General features: G+C 44.7%; 1 protein-coding gene across 1 annotated transcript in view; it reads right to left on the reverse strand.

The window, feature by feature from the left end:
• The window catches only part of CPXM2 (carboxypeptidase X, M14 family member 2), a 118,622-nt gene extending 102,098 nt beyond the window's left edge, over positions 1 to 16,524 (reverse strand). The window contains exons 1-2 of the mRNA XM_065407710.1: positions 16,197 to 16,524; positions 6,005 to 6,106 (exon numbers count right to left, since the gene is read on the reverse strand). Coding sequence (XP_065263782.1) covers positions 6,005 to 6,106; positions 16,197 to 16,524 — 430 coding nt within the window. The remainder of the gene's footprint in view (positions 1 to 6,004; positions 6,107 to 16,196) is intronic.
• Between the last annotated feature and the right edge of the window lie 1,169 nt (positions 16,525 to 17,693).

Genomic DNA, 17,693 nt, shown 5'->3' on the forward strand with positions numbered 1-17,693 from the left:
ACTGAGCTTGTGCCTGTGTCATCATTCCAGGGACAAGAGCCTCCTCCCTCCATGCAGGTAAGAAACTGGAGCTGTTGGCCTCAGGCCCTCTGACAAACCGATGTCACTTTCTACTCTCATGTACACCCCAAGTGCCTAGTTCTATCCCTCTAGCTCTTATTGCTGCCTGAAGGCCTAATCTGGCCCATTCTGTACTACACTACAAGGGCTTGTCTAACATGAACAAATGCTCTCTAACTCAGATGTGGAGGGGGAAGAAATCTGACTCTGAATTAGGGAATGAAAGTGAGCAATGAGCACATGGAGGATGGATATTGTGCTATTTTATCTCGGCATTTTTAAGGGGCTGGGTGGTGTTATAACTGCATAACTACCTTTCCATTTAGTGAGGACTCTGCAGCTAACATTTTTGCTGTGCTTTGAAAAGTTTGTGTTGTTCTCTTTGAAAGAGCCGTGTAGCTTCCTTCTTCCCCAGTAAATGATTGCTTTTTGACTAGCATTCAGAAAGTTACACGGAAGACTGCTACAGTTTATTTGGCAATACCAAAGAATTCAGATCCATTCGCAGAACTGTGCATAGACAATATAAAGGGTCATTACTTACATTGGTTTAGAAAGTGGACCCAAAGGACATTTAAGCATCATTTTTCCTTTTAACTGCATAATCCTAAACTAATGCTGAATGCCTGGAGTGGATTTGTGAGTATTTCTGTAAGTAAGCTTACTGAGACTGCTCTGCTGTACTTTGTGGGTTTTTATTTGTTGTTCACAAACACGCACGCATACGTGCCAATTTACTTGTGGAAAAGGTCTCAGGTCCTGAAAGTTGAATGAATTCCAGTACAAAAGGTTACCGCGCAGAAAATTCCTACAGAAAGTGCATTAGTCATAATTCGCTAGTCTTCTTTTTTTGTTTTCCAGTTTCATTCCTCCAGTCAGGAAGCAAAAAATACACCCTAGGACTTGCCTGACCAATTACATCCCACATACACCACATTTTACAGAATAGGTACACCAGAAGCAAACTTGACATAGCTGCTACAATTTATAAGTAACAGGGAACTGTTGGAAGCTTTCAGTGTTACAATATTCCCATATTTTACAAATTTGTCAACTCACCCTAAAATATTCTTGATATTTGGGGTTCTTGGTTTTGCTCGGATGAAGAGTTACCACCATTTTTAGTAACGTTTCAGAGAAGCAGGAAAGAGAAAGGAGGGGCACAAAGTCAGATTCTAAGGGCAGAAGGGACCACCAGATCATCTGGTATGACCTCCTGTATATCACAGGCCACCAACACCACTCAGCACACGCACACTAAATCCAACAATCAAAATTAGACCGACGTATTACAGCCCACAGGAGACTAGACTGTTATGGCAGAGAATAGGAGGGATCAAGGTGGCCCTGTGCCCAAGGTCCCCTGCATTGGAAGGGAAATAATTAAATGCAATATACACAAAAAATCCTGGCAAGTGACCTGCATCCACACTCTGCAGAGGAAGACAACCTCCCCTTCACCCCCACCCAAAGTCACTGCCATTCTGGCCTAGGGGGAAATTCCGTCCCAACCCCACATATAGCGATCAGTTAGACACTAAGTATGTGAGCAAGAACCAGCCAGCTACGCAACTGAGAGAATGCTCAGTGCCACCTCAAAGCACTGCCCCCCCTCCCCATCCAATGTCCATCTCCAACTGTCACCACCCCTGATGCTTCAGAGGAAAGAGACAAAAAAATCCCAGAATACATTAGGGGGAAAATTCCTTCCTGACCTCTGCAGGTGGCCAGCTGAAACCCTGAAGCATGAGCTTTTTGGAACATAAGTGAAGCCCCAGGTCTGTTGAGTCCTGGCCCCTACCATCACAAATAACCCCATCATATAATTGCACCCATACATTTGTCCAACTCTCTCTTAAAACAAACCAAGGTTATGGTACTTCTGATTACGAACTCCCCATTAACATAGCCCATGTACTACATGGTAGGGAAGATATTTTTGCCCTTGCAGTACTGGGATGATGCTGTGTCCTTTGGTAAATTTTAATGCGCATTTCTGTCATTGCCACCACTTCTAGGAATGACATTGCAGTGCCAGAAAAGCTGACCATTTGGTGCTGCTCTCCCTGTGTGAATGGGCAGCAAAGAACTCAGGGAAGGTTAGGCTGGGGGGCCTCCTGGGATCAGGAAAGCATAATGGTGGTATAAAGTTGTCTTAGCCTCCCTTCGCCCTGGCCTGCAAGTTTTGTGCTGCAAGGGTCTGTCAAATTCACCTTATCCTCCTTCGGTTGCCCTACAGGTCACAGCACTGCCTAGAATCCTTGCAGTACCATGTGCTGTGATTCTGCCCTTGAAATACCCTTCCCATCTCCATCATGTCTCTTTCTACCCCTTATGTCAGGGTTGCAAGGGGTCCTTGAAAGTCAGCCTTACAGCTGACTTCCACAGTATCTGAGTTGCAGAAATCCTCCCACCAGATGAAATCAGGATTTTAGGGCCCTTTACACCACTCCAATCTATCTACTCTGGAGCAGCAGTGAGAATCTCGCCCTTCAAATGAGGGATGTGGAAGAGTCTGAGGCTGCAATCCTCACCTGCTGTCAAGGAGCATGCAGAGCAACTGGAGGAGAGGTGGAGGTTGTCTGCATAAGTGGCTTTAAGTCCTTGTTCCCTAGAGCTCAGGCTGACAATGCGCTGGGCTGGTCTCCCTGCTGCCCAAAGTCCCCAGGTTCCATTAGACAGCCAGGAATCATCAGGACAGAGGGAAACCCTGGCTACTCTCCTGTTCCCCTGGCCACACCCAATTCACCAGCACCAGGGAATGTGCATGGGATAAGAGCTGCTACTTTGGCTTTACATCTCCAGATGATCCCCTAGACTAGGGTGAACCTCCCGTGACAGGCTAGGGCAGATTGAAGGCTGCTGCACCAATAGAGCACCACTGGGATTGTCTGAAATGCAATTTAAGATTGAGCTTCACCATGCTGGGATGACTGACCTATGAGTTGTCTGAGTCTCTTCTAGACATTCCAACATTCAGAAAAATTTGCCTAAGTAATGTTATATTTTGGCACTGAGAGCTTCTAAATGAAACTTTGGCTTGGAGCATAAAAAAATTTAAAGAACACAAGAAAAGGGTTTTTTTTCCTTGTGTACTTCAGAACACAGTGCTCGGGCCAGCCCGCTGAGTGGATGTCAACTATCATTCTGTTTGTCCCTGGTAACATTTTACATCATCTATCAATTATGAAAAGAAAGAAAAGGCTGAGAATTCAAGCTCTATTTGCGTGCTGGAGTTGTTAACTGCAGTGTCCCAGTAAATCCATTTTGATTTCCGTAAGTGTAAGCTTACAATACAGTTTACAAAGAAGGATGGGCTTGAGTCAAAATTCAGATTCAAACAACCCCCAAATATTTTGGAGGTTTCGAATCTGATCCTGGATCCAGTATTGAGCTTTGTAGATGCCCTCCCTCACTTTTATGGGATAATCTCAACCCACCATTCAAAAGTGGGGGTGGGGAGAGAGGTTCACAATCCAGAGCTGACATTTGTGGTTTAGGCACATCTACAGTTTTAATATATTTTGAACTTTCCCCCTCACTTGACAGATGTTTTAGGAAGACACTGACAGTAAAGCAAGGCTGTAAAACTGTCAGCGTAATATAGGCTCTCTGTGAAGAAGTGAACATAAATATACTCTAATTGATGGGAAAGAATGAACTAGTTGGTTTTCAAGTGTTCACATTCCAAAGAGTGTCATTTCCCAACATGCTGTAGTAAGTCATGCACTCAGATGGTTTACAGTAAAACTCAGTGTGTTAGAGGCAGGAGATACTGGGCCCAGCCCAACACTCCCTACTCAAGCGTAACTTCCATAGAAATCAAGGGGAATGGAGTCAAGGAGGAAGATCGTTTTGTTTCCTGAAGCATAGACAAGGAGGTAAAAGAAATGAAGTTGAGCAGCAATGGATCTGTAGACTCCCTCCAGGACCCTGCTTCAGGGCCAAACAAAATATTGGAAGCCAATCAGAGGTATTGGGGCTGGAGACTCCCCTTAGTCTCCTGCTCAGTCTGAGTTGGGCAGAGCAGTAGGAGCAGTGGGAACAAAACACTTGGCCTTAGTCTCCATGGGGCTGGTGGCTGTAGCAGGTGCCAAGCAGGAGGCCCTCAAGATTCCCCCTGACCCCTTCAGTAGGACCAGGGAAAGCAGCAGAAGCTGAAGATATGCTTCCTGACCCCATGGAAAGCACTGAGATTAGTGGAGCTGGAGGCTTCCTCAGGTCTCCTCGAGGGGGGTGCATGAAGCAGCTAGGGATGGAAGCCCACACATACCCTCTCCATGGATCCAAGGATCAGGAGAACTGAGAAGCCAGGGAGCTTGCAGTAGTAAAAAGATGGGGAAGGCCCAGGGAGCTACTCTGTCAGTGGCAGATGGGAAAGAAATTGTCACTCTCTGGAATATCTCCATAGTGCCGTCGAACCTTACAATCTGAATAGAGAAATCAGACATAGGAAATGTTATCATCCCCATTTCACATACAAGGAACTGAGGTACAGAGAGATTAAATGCTTGTCTAGGGCCACATTGATTGTCTGTGGAAAAGTCAGGAAATGAACCCATAGCTCCTGAATTCCAGTTTACTGACTTAACCACAAGACTGTCTTTCCTTTCAAGATACTTGGAGTCTTTGAAATTCACCCATATACAAAACAATCCAAATGATTAAAGCTCCTTTAATCAAAAATTTGTGAGAATTTCAAACTGTACTATTTTTTGTAGCTGGTTCTTCTTCTGGAGAATCAGAGGAATATTAAGTTGATCTTGGCCAAATCACACACCGCAGATAATTCGCAAACAGCCTATATAGGCTGATCTATATTCACATAAAACATTTGTTGGACAATTCACATTAATGAAAATCAAAATGTTTGAGTAAGTCACAATGGGAAAAAACTAAATTAATCAGAAACTATTCAATAGAATTGCAATATTTTCCACCTCCATGAATGAGAAGCTACTGAATAGACATACTGAGAAAGAAATTTAGGTTCATACACCTGCACATGAAAATATTTTCAAAACTTTTATTTAAAAGACCCCCACAACTTTTAAAAAACACCTTAGGACTCTGGAAGGCAGGAGCAGAGATCAGATTCATGTTACTCCCAGTGCTGGTCTGAATCTCCATGCTAGTAATAGAAGTTCATAGTATGCACATGCTGTCAATTCCCATAAATATAAGGAAGGCTGGATTTCTCAAGATATTATGAAGCCTTTCTCTGCTAGATCGTTGATTCAATTCCACCTGAGGTTTGTAATAATTGCAAATCATGACAGCCTGCTGGAGTTTGCTAGCTTTCATGAAATCAACTGGAATATCAGTTCAGATCACAGTGGACAAACATCCACAATACAGAAACCACACTCACAATTAGCATTTGGCTATTCCAGTCTCACATACATTGAGGTGAACCCTCCAGATCAGATTTAAGGCATATTGATATGGCAGAATGGGAAATATTTCACTGTTGCTGTTCCAGAGAGACAGCTCTTAATCTAGCACCATTCTTAAAGCACCAAATTCTTTGTTTTAAATGAGACTATACCTTGTTCTTTTATAAATGATAAAAATATCTTGGGCTTCATTCTCATTTACACTGTGGTGCCATTAAACACCACTCCAAAGAGGGATACTTACTGTAAGGGCCCTTTTACTGCTCGAGTGGTGTTAAAAGAGGCCTTAATGGAAATGAGAATTAGGCCCCTTACCTTACATTGTATCTCACTTCATCCACACTAACACGGTGTGGTTCCTTGTCCCCACCTTTTGTCGCATGCTGTGCTAACATAGGTTATTTCAGCACGCCATTTCATAATCAGCGCAGCATCTAGACATTTCACAGCACTCTTCAATATCTTTTGTAATTTAATTTAAATGTGACTGGAGAGAGTAACAGCTAAACCAAGAATTCCAAAAGGTACTTTAGAAACTCTACACGTACTTTCTCTGACGTCTTCATAGACCCTTCGACTTTCATAGTCACCATCTGGCATCTTCTCATTCCCTTTCTTGTTTTTCTCACCTTTCTTGTTGCCATTTTTAGCTGTAGGATGAAAAGAAAAACAAGTTTTACTTTTTTTCCACTGTCAAATGTATTTAACAATGGCTAATAACTACACAATGAATAAAACAGTTTGCTTCTGTATGATGGCATTCCAATCCTTCCAGTGCAGCAGATGTTTGGAATATTCTGTTATTCTTTTCCCAGGTCTGAGAACTATAGAAATATGGGTGCAAGGAATCAGAAGTGTCCTTTTCTGCGCTGCACTACAAAGGAACCAGATATGCATTTCTTTCTTGCACGAATGGAATTCAGTTTTTAATATCTACACATGCACCAGTGACAGTTTATTGCTCAATCCTCATCATTTGATCAAACATATAAGGGCCCCACCCAACACCTATTGAAGTGAACGGAAAGACTCCCCTGGACTAATGGAGTTGGATCAGACCTTAAAAGGGGTGAGTTTATTTAATCGGCAGTGATCCAACATCTTCACAGACCACCACCAATATTCTCTCCCAAGGCAAGAATGCTCCCAAAGCTGGGGAGCACAAAAGCAGCATTGTTCTGCACTTATATTCTGATGTGTTGCAGTGTCCTCCATACACAACCCTTCTCCTCTCCACACAGTTTATTCCTGCCAGGAGCATGAATAGTATGTTTGGTTGGGTTTGATAGAGGTAATTTGTAAATCAGGAGACAGGCTGACTATGATCATCTGCAGAGAACATTCAACAATCCCATCCCAACAGAAAAGAAGCCTGAAAACACTGTACAAATCTTTATGGCATGTCCCCTCTTAATTGTTTTTAAATATACCCCCACTCTGTTAGGCATTTGATATTAGTGCAGTATCCAGATTATCCAAGAGTGGTTCTATGGAGAGAATAAAGGGGGAAATTTAGTGCTCTATTTCTCATCTGGCTTTGTGCCACTACAATGATTAATTCTCTTTCTGTCCATGTGTATCTGAGCTGGCCAAATGCTCCAAAGAGCTCTCCACCTGAATTTTAAAATGAACTCATGTCAGCCATGCTTGGACTCCTTTTATGTCTACTTTCCATGAACATCCAGAAAGTGGAATATTAAGCTCTCACATTCACATATTCATACCAGGAATTATATAGATTATATAGCAATGGATGCTGCTTGACACAACAGGGAGACACTGCTCACCAGGGCCTTTGCATGGGACTTTAAAATGAGCCAGATAAGTATCTGATGCATCCTTTGAGTACAGGACAGCACATGCACAAGCAGCTCCTCTGTGAGAATGTGATTTAAACTCTGCACTAGACGACAAATCTTCCAGTAGCCTAATTGTCACAGGGACGACGTGTCAGGCACCACTTGGGGTTTCAGGTGTATGGAGGGTGAAATCTCAAAAACTTACCTAACATTTCCTGAAATTTTGCTGAATGATATCAGCTTTGTGAACTAACTAAAACAGCAATTCTGCAGCCTATGAAGAAGCAACAAATTATATAGTAATTTTTACTTTAAATGTCTGGACTGATAAATTGTTAATCGAGGGAAATTTTCCACGATTTCATTGCACTCCACTTTTTGGTTATTTTCTCGGTATCCAGGGAGTTGACTATGTTCATTTCACAAGCAAGAAGGAGCAAACAGTCCAATCAGCCATCGGGAAGTGAGGGGCAAGTGGTGGAATGTATTTAAGGAGACAGAAGGAGAGGTGTGGGTCCCACAGCTATGTCTGCAGGAATGGAGCCATGAGATATGTTTATGTGGGACTGGAGTGAGGAATGGGGTGAAGGTGGTTGGGGGTGACTAGAATCAGGGGGTGGCATAGAGGCTGTGGGGGACCAGGAACTGGAGTTTGGTGGGGTGGAATTTTTTGGGGGGTAGAGTGGGATCGAAGGGTTTGGGGGAGGAGATTGGGGTAGATACTCCTGGGGGAGAGTTAAAGGGCTACAATTGGGTGGGTCAAGGGCGGGGCAGGGGGGGGATGGGCCTTACCAGATCTGATCCTGAGTCACAAAGTTGAATTGTTGGCTGGGGTTGTTGTTTTTCTGATCCATGCCCCCACTCTGTGCTAGCACCCTGTGGTGGCCAATCTGGGACTTTCAGTCTGGCTAGACACCTGGGACTGAGCCAGCCTGGAGCCAATCCGTGCCGCCTCAGATGTTGTTAGGCGACAGCTGCAGAGCTTGGGCTCTTGAGTGGGGCCTGGGCAGGCTGCACAGTAAAAAAGGTCTGGCAATGGTAATGCCATTCCCCAGCCATCCCACCCCCATCCCCAAAACCAGCATCCCCTCTGCCCCATGGGCAGCATGCACAGAGTACTAGTGGCAGCGCCACCCCCGCCAGCTGGCACCAGTAGCAGCCTGAGCTACTCCACCACTGCTGTTCTCCAGGGGCATGGGGAGACCACCTACCAGCTTGGCACTGCACTGCCTCTGAGGCTGCAACAGCAGCTGAATTCCCAGCTGGAGGACAAAATTTTACCGAATGTGTTGGCAGTGAGTGGGGGCTTCATCCCGCTCTGCCCCTGCCTTCCTTGTGGCACCTCTACCTGTGTGTCTCATAAAGGAAAAAGACTTCTTCACTACAGGCGCCAGCTTCCTCCAGGCCCCGGGGGTGCCCTGCCCCCACCCATCCCCTTCCCCCAAGCCTCCACCCCACCTCTTCCTGCCCCGCTCCGCCCCACCCGCCCCCTTCCGTCAACCCCCACATCTCCACCTTGCCTCTTCCCGCCTCCGCTCTGCCCCAGGCCCCGCCACACCCCTTCCCTTAAGCCCCCACCCCGCCTCTTCCCGCCCAGTTCCACTCCCTCCTCCAAGCATGCCCCATTCCTGCTCCTCTCCCTCCCCCCCAGCACCTGCTGCACGCCGCAGAACAGCTGATCACAGCAGGCAGGATGCACTGGGAGGGAGAGGGAGGAGTTGATTGGCGGGGCCACCGGCAGACGGGAGGCACTGAGAGGTGGGAGCTGGCTGCCGGTGGGTGCTAAGCACCCACATTTTTTTTTCTGTAGGTGTTCCAGCCCTGGCACACCCATGGAGTTGGTGCCTATGTTCTTCACGTTTTATACAAATAACCTAATGCTGCTTATATCTTGCTCCCTCACCATAAATTGCTACCTCTCCCTGAGAGAATCAAAGCTCACATGGCTTCTTGAAGTCCTCCTCCCAAACCTTAGAGTTACACTCATCCAATCAGAGAACAGAAACAATAGCATATGATTTATCTGACCAACCACAACTAAAAAGATCAGGTTGAATTATGAATCTGGGCTACTGGATATTGCTGCCAAACTGTTCAAATTCAATCCATCATGCATGCAAATCCTCTTATTCTCTTCCAGAAAGTAGTACATTGAAATAATGAATAAACTGGAGCAAATCATAATCCACCACCAGCATTCCAGAAGCAGATTCAGTCTCATGCTTACCTCTCAAGTCTATTAAATGAAATCTTGATGTTTTTAAAAAGGCCCTTTCCTCACCTCAGATCAGTTTGGATATAGAGCTGTTATCCAAGGTAGTGTGCTAAAATGGGTTGAGTCCTTTCTGAAGGGACATACCCAATGAGAAGTGATGGAAAACTGCACCTCCACCACTAGACCCCTTGCTTGTAAAGTCCCACAAGGATAAGTTCTCTCTCTGCTCCTTTTCAACATCTACAGTCATCCATTAGGTGAACTGATCAAACGGCATGAACTCAAGAGTCAGCAATATGCCTATGGTACATCGGTCTAACTATTCTTCACCACATTCAACCACACCACTACCACCAAGATGAGCTCAGGATGAACAGCTGGCTGAAACTGAATACAAGCAAAACAGTGGTGATGCTGGTGGGCAGAAGGAAGAATTTGGAGGAGTTTGCAGCTACAGCGTATTCTTCTTTGGTTGAAGGTACTCATCCACATTTGGTCAGTTTGGTTCATGATCTTGGAATACTCTTGGATTCCTTACTGATGCTAAGTTCTAACAAAGCAACATCTGTGAGTAATGCTTTCTATCATCTCTTGTTGGCTAGGAGACTGTCCCATCCTGGCAGATGATGGCCTGACCTCAGCTATTCATGCCTTCACCACTTCTTGGCTGGACTACAGCACTGCAATATACCTGGGCATGAAGCCTTCAGTACTTAGGAAACTCCAACTAGTACAGAACTCTGCAGAGCATCTCCTCAGCAACACAGGCTACCGCAAGAACTTCAGGCTTGTTCTCTACTCTTTACGCTGACTTCCCATAGAATTTCAAATCAAGTTCAAGTCTCAGTCCTTATACTTGTCCCAGGCCATGGAGCTCCTTGAACATATCTAAAAAACGACCTGAAACTCTGAGTTGAAGACTGTGATCAACAACTACACCCCTCTGGCACAAAGGAAAGTAAATAAAGGTAAAGCTTGTCTGTGCAGGAGACAAAACTCTCTTGGGGGCTCATCTGAGACTTTGGAATAAATTCCCCCAGGAACTAAAGACCATCACAAACTGCATCGCCTTCCTATTCAAGTGCAAGGCATCCTTTTTTGACTTGCCTCCCCTAACACACACAGAGCAATGTGAATATTTATTTAAAAAACTACCAAAACAAGACACTCCACTACACATTTGCGCCCCTGGGGAGAGGATGAGAGAAGAATAAATGAGAGTTACATAGTCATGTTTCTTAATGCATTACTGGAAAATGCTCAGATATTACAGCCATGAATGTGGTGTAAGAACAGATATAGAATAGAATCCACTGAAGCCAATGGGACTAGTTGATTTCAAAGGGCTTTGGATCAGGTCCTAAACAAGCAAGAATGGAATTAGAAAATACAAATCCATTTGTGATGGGATCTGTCAATCCAACCTTTTACCTTCCAAGGATTACATGGTACAGTTGAATTTATAAGAGAGTCATAAGGGAGGCAAAGGGCAGTATGAGACTGATGTATTGTTATGTAACTCAAGTGCTCGCAAATACTGCTTTAATTAAAAAAAAATCATAGCATAATCCTGGACTTTCCCACCTAAAGTCAATGGGAGACTTGCCCATTGACTTAAATGGAAATGGATTTGTACTTACATGAATACTTCACAATGTAAAACAGCTGCATTCAAGCCATCAACAGTAATTAGCTTAAATTAATCAAGTACATGTCATATGCAATTTGCTGTAGCCTTTACACTGTTTTGATTTTAGTCCAACTTTAATTCAAAGTTAGCACTGATCACTAACAGCTGCTCAGCCAAAGGGCAGATCACACATTCCCATTCCTCTGCCTTTCTTCATTCCAGCCAAGATCCCGTCTATTGTTTGCTACAACATATAATTAATCCAACATGCCCCTGCTCCCAGTGAGCTTCACAAACAAGGAACATTTTATATTTACTGTATGTCCGTTGATTTAATCTTTATTCAATGTATAAGTGTTTGTTCATATATGTACATATATAAATACATACACCTCCAAACATATTTACAGTTAGATTCATAATTATTAGTTAAGCACCAATCAATCATGAGCTCAGCACGATCTGTACCTTTATAAGGCCGATTTTTCAAAATTGGGTGTGCAATTCTAGGCACCTACATTTATATTTTGGCACTTATGTAAGTGACTTGGTTTTCAGAGGTGCTGAAAACCAACAGCTTTAATTGATTTTAATGGTACTAATCCACGTAACACTGCACTAGATGGTGTTTTAGATTTAACCTACATAATTGCTGGATCACTCTATAGTGCCTCGGATAGTTATTTTGTGTAGATTATAGACAGAGCTGCTAGTGCCATCTATAGTTAAGGTTCTTCAATACTTCCCAGTAAAAGATCCCTTTTTTCAGTTGCTTATAACTTTGCCAGTCCTTAGGCGTTCAGGCTGAGCTTCAACATGTTGGGTGTCTGCCTTAGGCTGAATTATTTTGGGTAGTTTCCGTTAAAATGTTTCAGACATTCCAGAGCATGAGTAAGAGGAAAATGTGGTTTTTCCCATGTTAAAAAAAAATAAAATCTTATGACAATTTATTTAAGATGTTCTAGCGCCTCCATGCTTTGGAGCAGGGACTTGAAATTTGTCAGGGAGTCACGTGGGTGTCGGGAATATGCCCTTTGCTATCACCCTGAAAAAATGCCCAAATATGGCCACGCTATAAGTCTTTGAAAAATTTCAATTCACACATGCTCAGCTGAGACTTCTTAGAGGATGGCAGCTCAATTTCTCTGCACTGAACATGCTCCAGTCCAGGGCTGAAAGGGCTCAGCAGGACTTTCCCTGTAATTGCTTCAGGCTGTGTGGCACAAATCATCAGAACCAAGAACAAGGAAATTGTCCCTCATGCTCTCCTTGCCCACCATGCTGGTGCCCAGGTAGCAAGGAGGAGGAAGTCATCTGACTGAAATGCAGAAGAAACTGGAGCTGGATATGGGAGGAAGTGGGTAGGGTTGGGACAAGGAATATGGTGGGGGATGACTGGGAACCAGGGAGGAAAGAATGAGAGATGGAGACTGGAAGAGGATGCCTGGAAGGAGAGGAGATTGGGAACAACTGGGACCAGCATGGGGATACTGAGACTGGGAGCTTGTGGGGGCAGAGAGTCTGGGACTTAGTCACGGAGCCTAGGAGAGAGAAACTGGAATGAGGAGACTGAGACTGGGTAGGTGAGGGGACTGGTACTGCGAGGAGCCAGGGATGAGGGGGTGGACACTAGGATGAGAAACTGGAGGGAGGAACAAGAATGGCACAAGGACAGCGTGGAGGGGACAAGGGCACCAACATTTCTAAGTCTCACCATTCCTCTGCTGTCAACAAATGTATGTGAAATGTGTCTCATATCCCCCTCTAGTACTGGTCCACATAGAGGATGACCACCTACTACTGCTGCCAGTTACTCCCTTAGTTCAAGTGGCAGAAGTCTGTGGTAGATCTAAAGGCTCCAGCCCACCTGATAAATCATGTGGGTGTCAATGCAATGCCATAGCATGGAGTTTCTGTTTTTACAGTTTGCTTTTTAAAACCTAGGAAATTACAAAGAAAAACGATGTTCAAAGAACATTAAAAGTTGGGACACCACATGCTCAAAAGTTGAGAAAGCCAGCATCACAGGATGTGCTGCCTTCCAATCCACCCCTTGTGGCATGAGGTCACTCTGCAGGCCCCCTTCCATCAATCTCACCCCTCTCCAGGGCTCCCCAACTAAACTCACAACAGATCACTCTTGCAGGCCCTTCCCCAGGGCTTTATTTATTTTCCAAAACAACAAACAAAAATGCAAACATTAAGCAGTTACCCTTCGGACCTTAGTCTCTGCCCCTAAGGCTACTGCCAGGCCTCCTGTCTCCAGCAGACCCTGCCATTCCTTCCTTTCTCTGCAGCTCCTTCAACTTCCTCAGACCCTCTGCCCTCCTTCCTTGTACTCTTTATCAGCTGATCCCCATTCAGATGTGCCTCCTTAGTAACTGGGATTGGATGGGCCCAGGCCTCTGGCCCTTAAAGGGACAAGCTACCCTGTTACAGCCATTAATTCAGCTCCCCTTGTGCATATGCATTATGGGAGTCTTTAATTACACGATCATAGTCGTTTTTTTCCACAGGACCCCTACTTTATTAACCCCACAGGAGGGACCTGTCCTGGGAATGAATCAGAGTGGTGTAAAGGGGATTGCTGTCTGTAGGACTCTGGCCTCATTTGTTGCAGAAGTTGGAAAGTGTGTGAATGAGGAAGGAGATTGCAGGAAGAGAAGAGAATCAAATTCTATCCCTGTCTCTGCCACAGAGCTAATAATAATAATATATGGAGATATATACCTATCTCCTAGAACTGGAAGGGACCCTGACAGGTCATGAGTCCAGCCCCCTGCCTTCACTAGCAGGACCAATTACTGATTTTGCCCCAGGTCCCTAGGTGGCCCCCTCAAGGATTGAGCTCACAACTCTGGGTTTAGCAGGCCAATGCTCAAACCATTGAGCTATCCCATCCCTCCTGAGTGATGCTGGGCTTTCTGGTGTATGTTTGCAGCTATGCTGCTAGGAAAGTTGGGGTAAAGCCAGTAGTGAGCTTGACGGCAGTATAGAACTACAGAGCCTCCCTGGAGATGGTTCAGCACTTGGTAGATCACCTGAGCTCTGGATCTTGGAGAATCAACTGATTTAGTGTTATGAGCTGCCTATCACTTCCTCAGTGGACCAAACTTCACCAAGGGAATACTTTTCAGTAAATTCTACAAGTGCAAGCATACAAAGTTTCTAGACACCAATTTAGATCAAAGGGGATAATATGGCTGTACATATGTGGGGCTTCTTACATACCTGCTGGAGTCCAGAGGGCTGTGAACTGAACCCTGTACACAAACAGGGTCATTGCACCTCAGGGGGAACCCTCCTGCCTCCCCCCCCCCCCAAATGGGAGGGGGATTTGATAGCTGCTTTCAACTACCTGAAAGGGGGTTCCAAAGAGGATGGATCTAGACTGTTCTCAGTGGTACCTGATGACAGAACAAGGAGTAATGGTCTCAGGTTGCAGTGGGGGAGGTTTAGGTTGGATATTAGGAAAAACTTTTTCACTAGGAGGGTGGTGAAGCACTGGAATGGGTTACCTAGGGAGGTGGTGGAATCTCCTTCCTTAGAGGTTTTTAAGGTCAGGCTTGACAAAGCCCTGGCTGGGATGATTTAGTTGGGAATTGGTCCTGCTTTGAGCAGGGGGTTGGACTAGATGACCTCCTGAGGTCCCTTCCAACCCTGATATTCTATGATTCTATGAAAAGCAGTGCATGCACTACCAGATAATAAGCTGAATCAGCACATCCCAGAGTTACCCTGTCAGTGCCATCTGTTTTTGAACCTTCTGTCTAGCTGCTGAACCCCAGTGGAGCACTAGCTGCTGATCCCCAGTGGAGCACCAGGTTATAGGTTTCTTGTACCACTGCTACCTTCACCCAGGCAGACTCTCTGCTACTAGGGTCCTCTGCCCTGGGCTGTACCCGCAGCTAAGATCTGCTGGCCCTCTAACAATTTTCAACACTGCAGAAATGGTAAATTTGGGGCATAATGTATAAAAAGCTGTTTTCAATTTTTTTCTTGATCAGAAAGTAACTGATTTTTACCAGTTTTACACTTAAACTGCAACCCTTAATTTAATATCACCTATATGCAATTGGGAAGAGTTAATGCCACTATGAGAACCTTACCTCTCCAATTTGCTGTGAGGTGGGTGTCTTTAATTTGCAAATTTTGTGCCATATCCCATAGTATTTAAGGATACAAAATTCCTACTGAGGCCAATGGGAGTTTTGCCTGAGCAAGGGCTGGGGGATTTGGCCCTTAATTTTATAAGATTGTTGCTGACTCCGTGAAATAATTTAGATTTCGAATTTCCACCAAAGAAATGAAATAAGACCAGTGCAATCAGAGAATGCCTGTAGAATAAACTGCCCAGCCACCTTAGTGTAACTGTGTCGAAATAGAAACCACTCTACTGTGCTTACTGACCACAGTTTGGGGAATTATAGTAATGTGTAGGTTTCCAATAGCTTGTCTTCTTCCAGCCAAAGAAATTACATGTAATAACTGAAGTGATGGATGATATGGCTGCCCTTTCATTTATTTATGAAATTATTTATTAGTACCTCTTAATTAATTATTAAAATTAATCCCCCTAGGAACTGATCTCTCTGAAGGAAAATCCCTGTTTACATTTCTTTCATGGGAGAGCTTTAAAGTGAAATCTGACAGTGATTCACCTGTTCAAAGGTGAAGAACATTTAGAGTTAAAATGACCGGAGGTACAATATGAAATCACCATAAGACAGACAATCAGATTTTACCATGGAGTGAGTCTCTCTTCATTTGATTGCAAAACTGTAGTTTCAACAACAAGCCAAATGTGAAATATGATAAGAAGGGAAGTTCATGCACCAGCTGGAGTCTCATTTGATTAATGAAATGCAGTGTTTTTGAAAGCTCTTAACGTGACAGGTGAGAGGGAAAGGGTAAAAGTGCATGTGAGATTTCCAAAGAGCTGAAAAGCTTGGTGTTAGAAGTTAGTATGTGTCATCATCACCAGCACATTTATTATTATTACTATCAGTATTAGGGTATTAATTTATGTTAGAAGTCAGAGTCAGTGTGAGACTCAGCAGAGCTCTGAAAGTTAGGAAGAAGAGGTGGAAAGTTACCTGGTGGAATCTCAAGAATGGATTTTTCTTTTTTGTTGCCTTTCTTCTGTTTTAACTCTTTCTTGCCCGGTCTGAACCTTGGGGGCTCCTCTGCCTCTGCAATGGGGGCGGTTTCTTCCTGTCCAGGTTGCTCTGTGAAAAGGGAAAATTCCTCATCGGGACCTGGATAGGAATAATAATGATCCCTGTTTATAATCTCCTGCAGGTAATAATCCTGATCCTCCACAGGCAAAGCCTGGGATAAATCCCCAAGCAGTGCTAGCCCAAAGGCACAGAGAGCAAGACAGAGCTGAGACGAACAGGAGCCTTTCTTGCTAAGAGAAATCATTTTTTTAACGCTGCACAAAAACTCCACTCTGAGTCCCAGATCCTTATTCAGCAGATAGGAAAAACAGCAAGCCGTGGTCACTGGTGAATTCCAGGACTTGTGTAGGGATAAAGAGTCCAGTCTGTGATAAATGCTTCTGCATTAGACTAGTTTGCAAAAGTTGCAAGGAGTGCAGTGAGAGAGAGGGCTGAGGAGGGAGGGAGGCAGGAGCCCGAGGTGCATGTGATCATAGGACTCACCAGCCAGACACATATACAGACACACAGGGGGAAGAGAGAGAGAGAGCTCTGCTCTGCCAGCACTTGGCAGGTGTGACTCTCCAGAACACTCTGTCTTGTTTTCTTTCTTGCTTTCTATTTCCCTCTCTTTCTTTCACTGCAAAAAACAGGGTTACAAGACACAGTTTTCAGCTCAATGTCTTGGCTTGTGTAACTCTTCCGCGCGGTGGTGTTGGCAGCAATGGGGGTCAGGTTCAATATCTAGGGGTTCCTCTTAAAAATGAGAAACAGACCTGGTTCAAGCCCCTACCCAGTAATCTGGGAAAACTAAACACTACGCCCGGGCACATCTAAGAGTATGTCTACACTACCCGCCGGATCAGTGGGCAGCGATCGATCCAGCGGGGGTCGATTTATCGCGTCTAGTCTAGTCTAGACACAATAAATCGACCCCTGCGTGCTCTCCCGTCGACTCCTGTACTCCACCGCCGCAAGCGGCGCAGGCTGAGTCGACGGGGGAGCGGCAGCAGTCGACTCACTGCAGTGAAGACACCATGGTAAGTCGATCTAAGTATGTTGACTTCAGCCACCTTATTCACGTAGCTGAAGTTGCGTAACTTAGATCGATCCCTTCCGCCCGCCCCCCAGTGTAGACCAGGCCTAAGAGGCAATACTTCCCCATTCACAAGCCCTGAGTCTGTGTATAACAAAAGAAAAGTTTTATTAGAAGGAACCCAGAATTAATTTGGGAAAACACTGAAACAAATTATTCAAAAGTATGTAAACCATAAACAAACACCCTCTCCACAGTATATAGGGCAGTGGCATTTGCCTCGGTTTCCCACCTTGCAGTGTGAAAGTCTGATGGACGAATATCCATCTAAGATGCCACTCCCCTTTCCTTCCACTGCACCCCACTCTGTTGTCTGAGGTCAGCCAAGTCCTGGAACT

This window comes from Emys orbicularis, chromosome 7 (assembly GCF_028017835.1).
Source record: "Emys orbicularis isolate rEmyOrb1 chromosome 7, rEmyOrb1.hap1, whole genome shotgun sequence".
Lineage (NCBI taxonomy): Eukaryota > Metazoa > Chordata > Testudines > Emydidae > Emys > Emys orbicularis.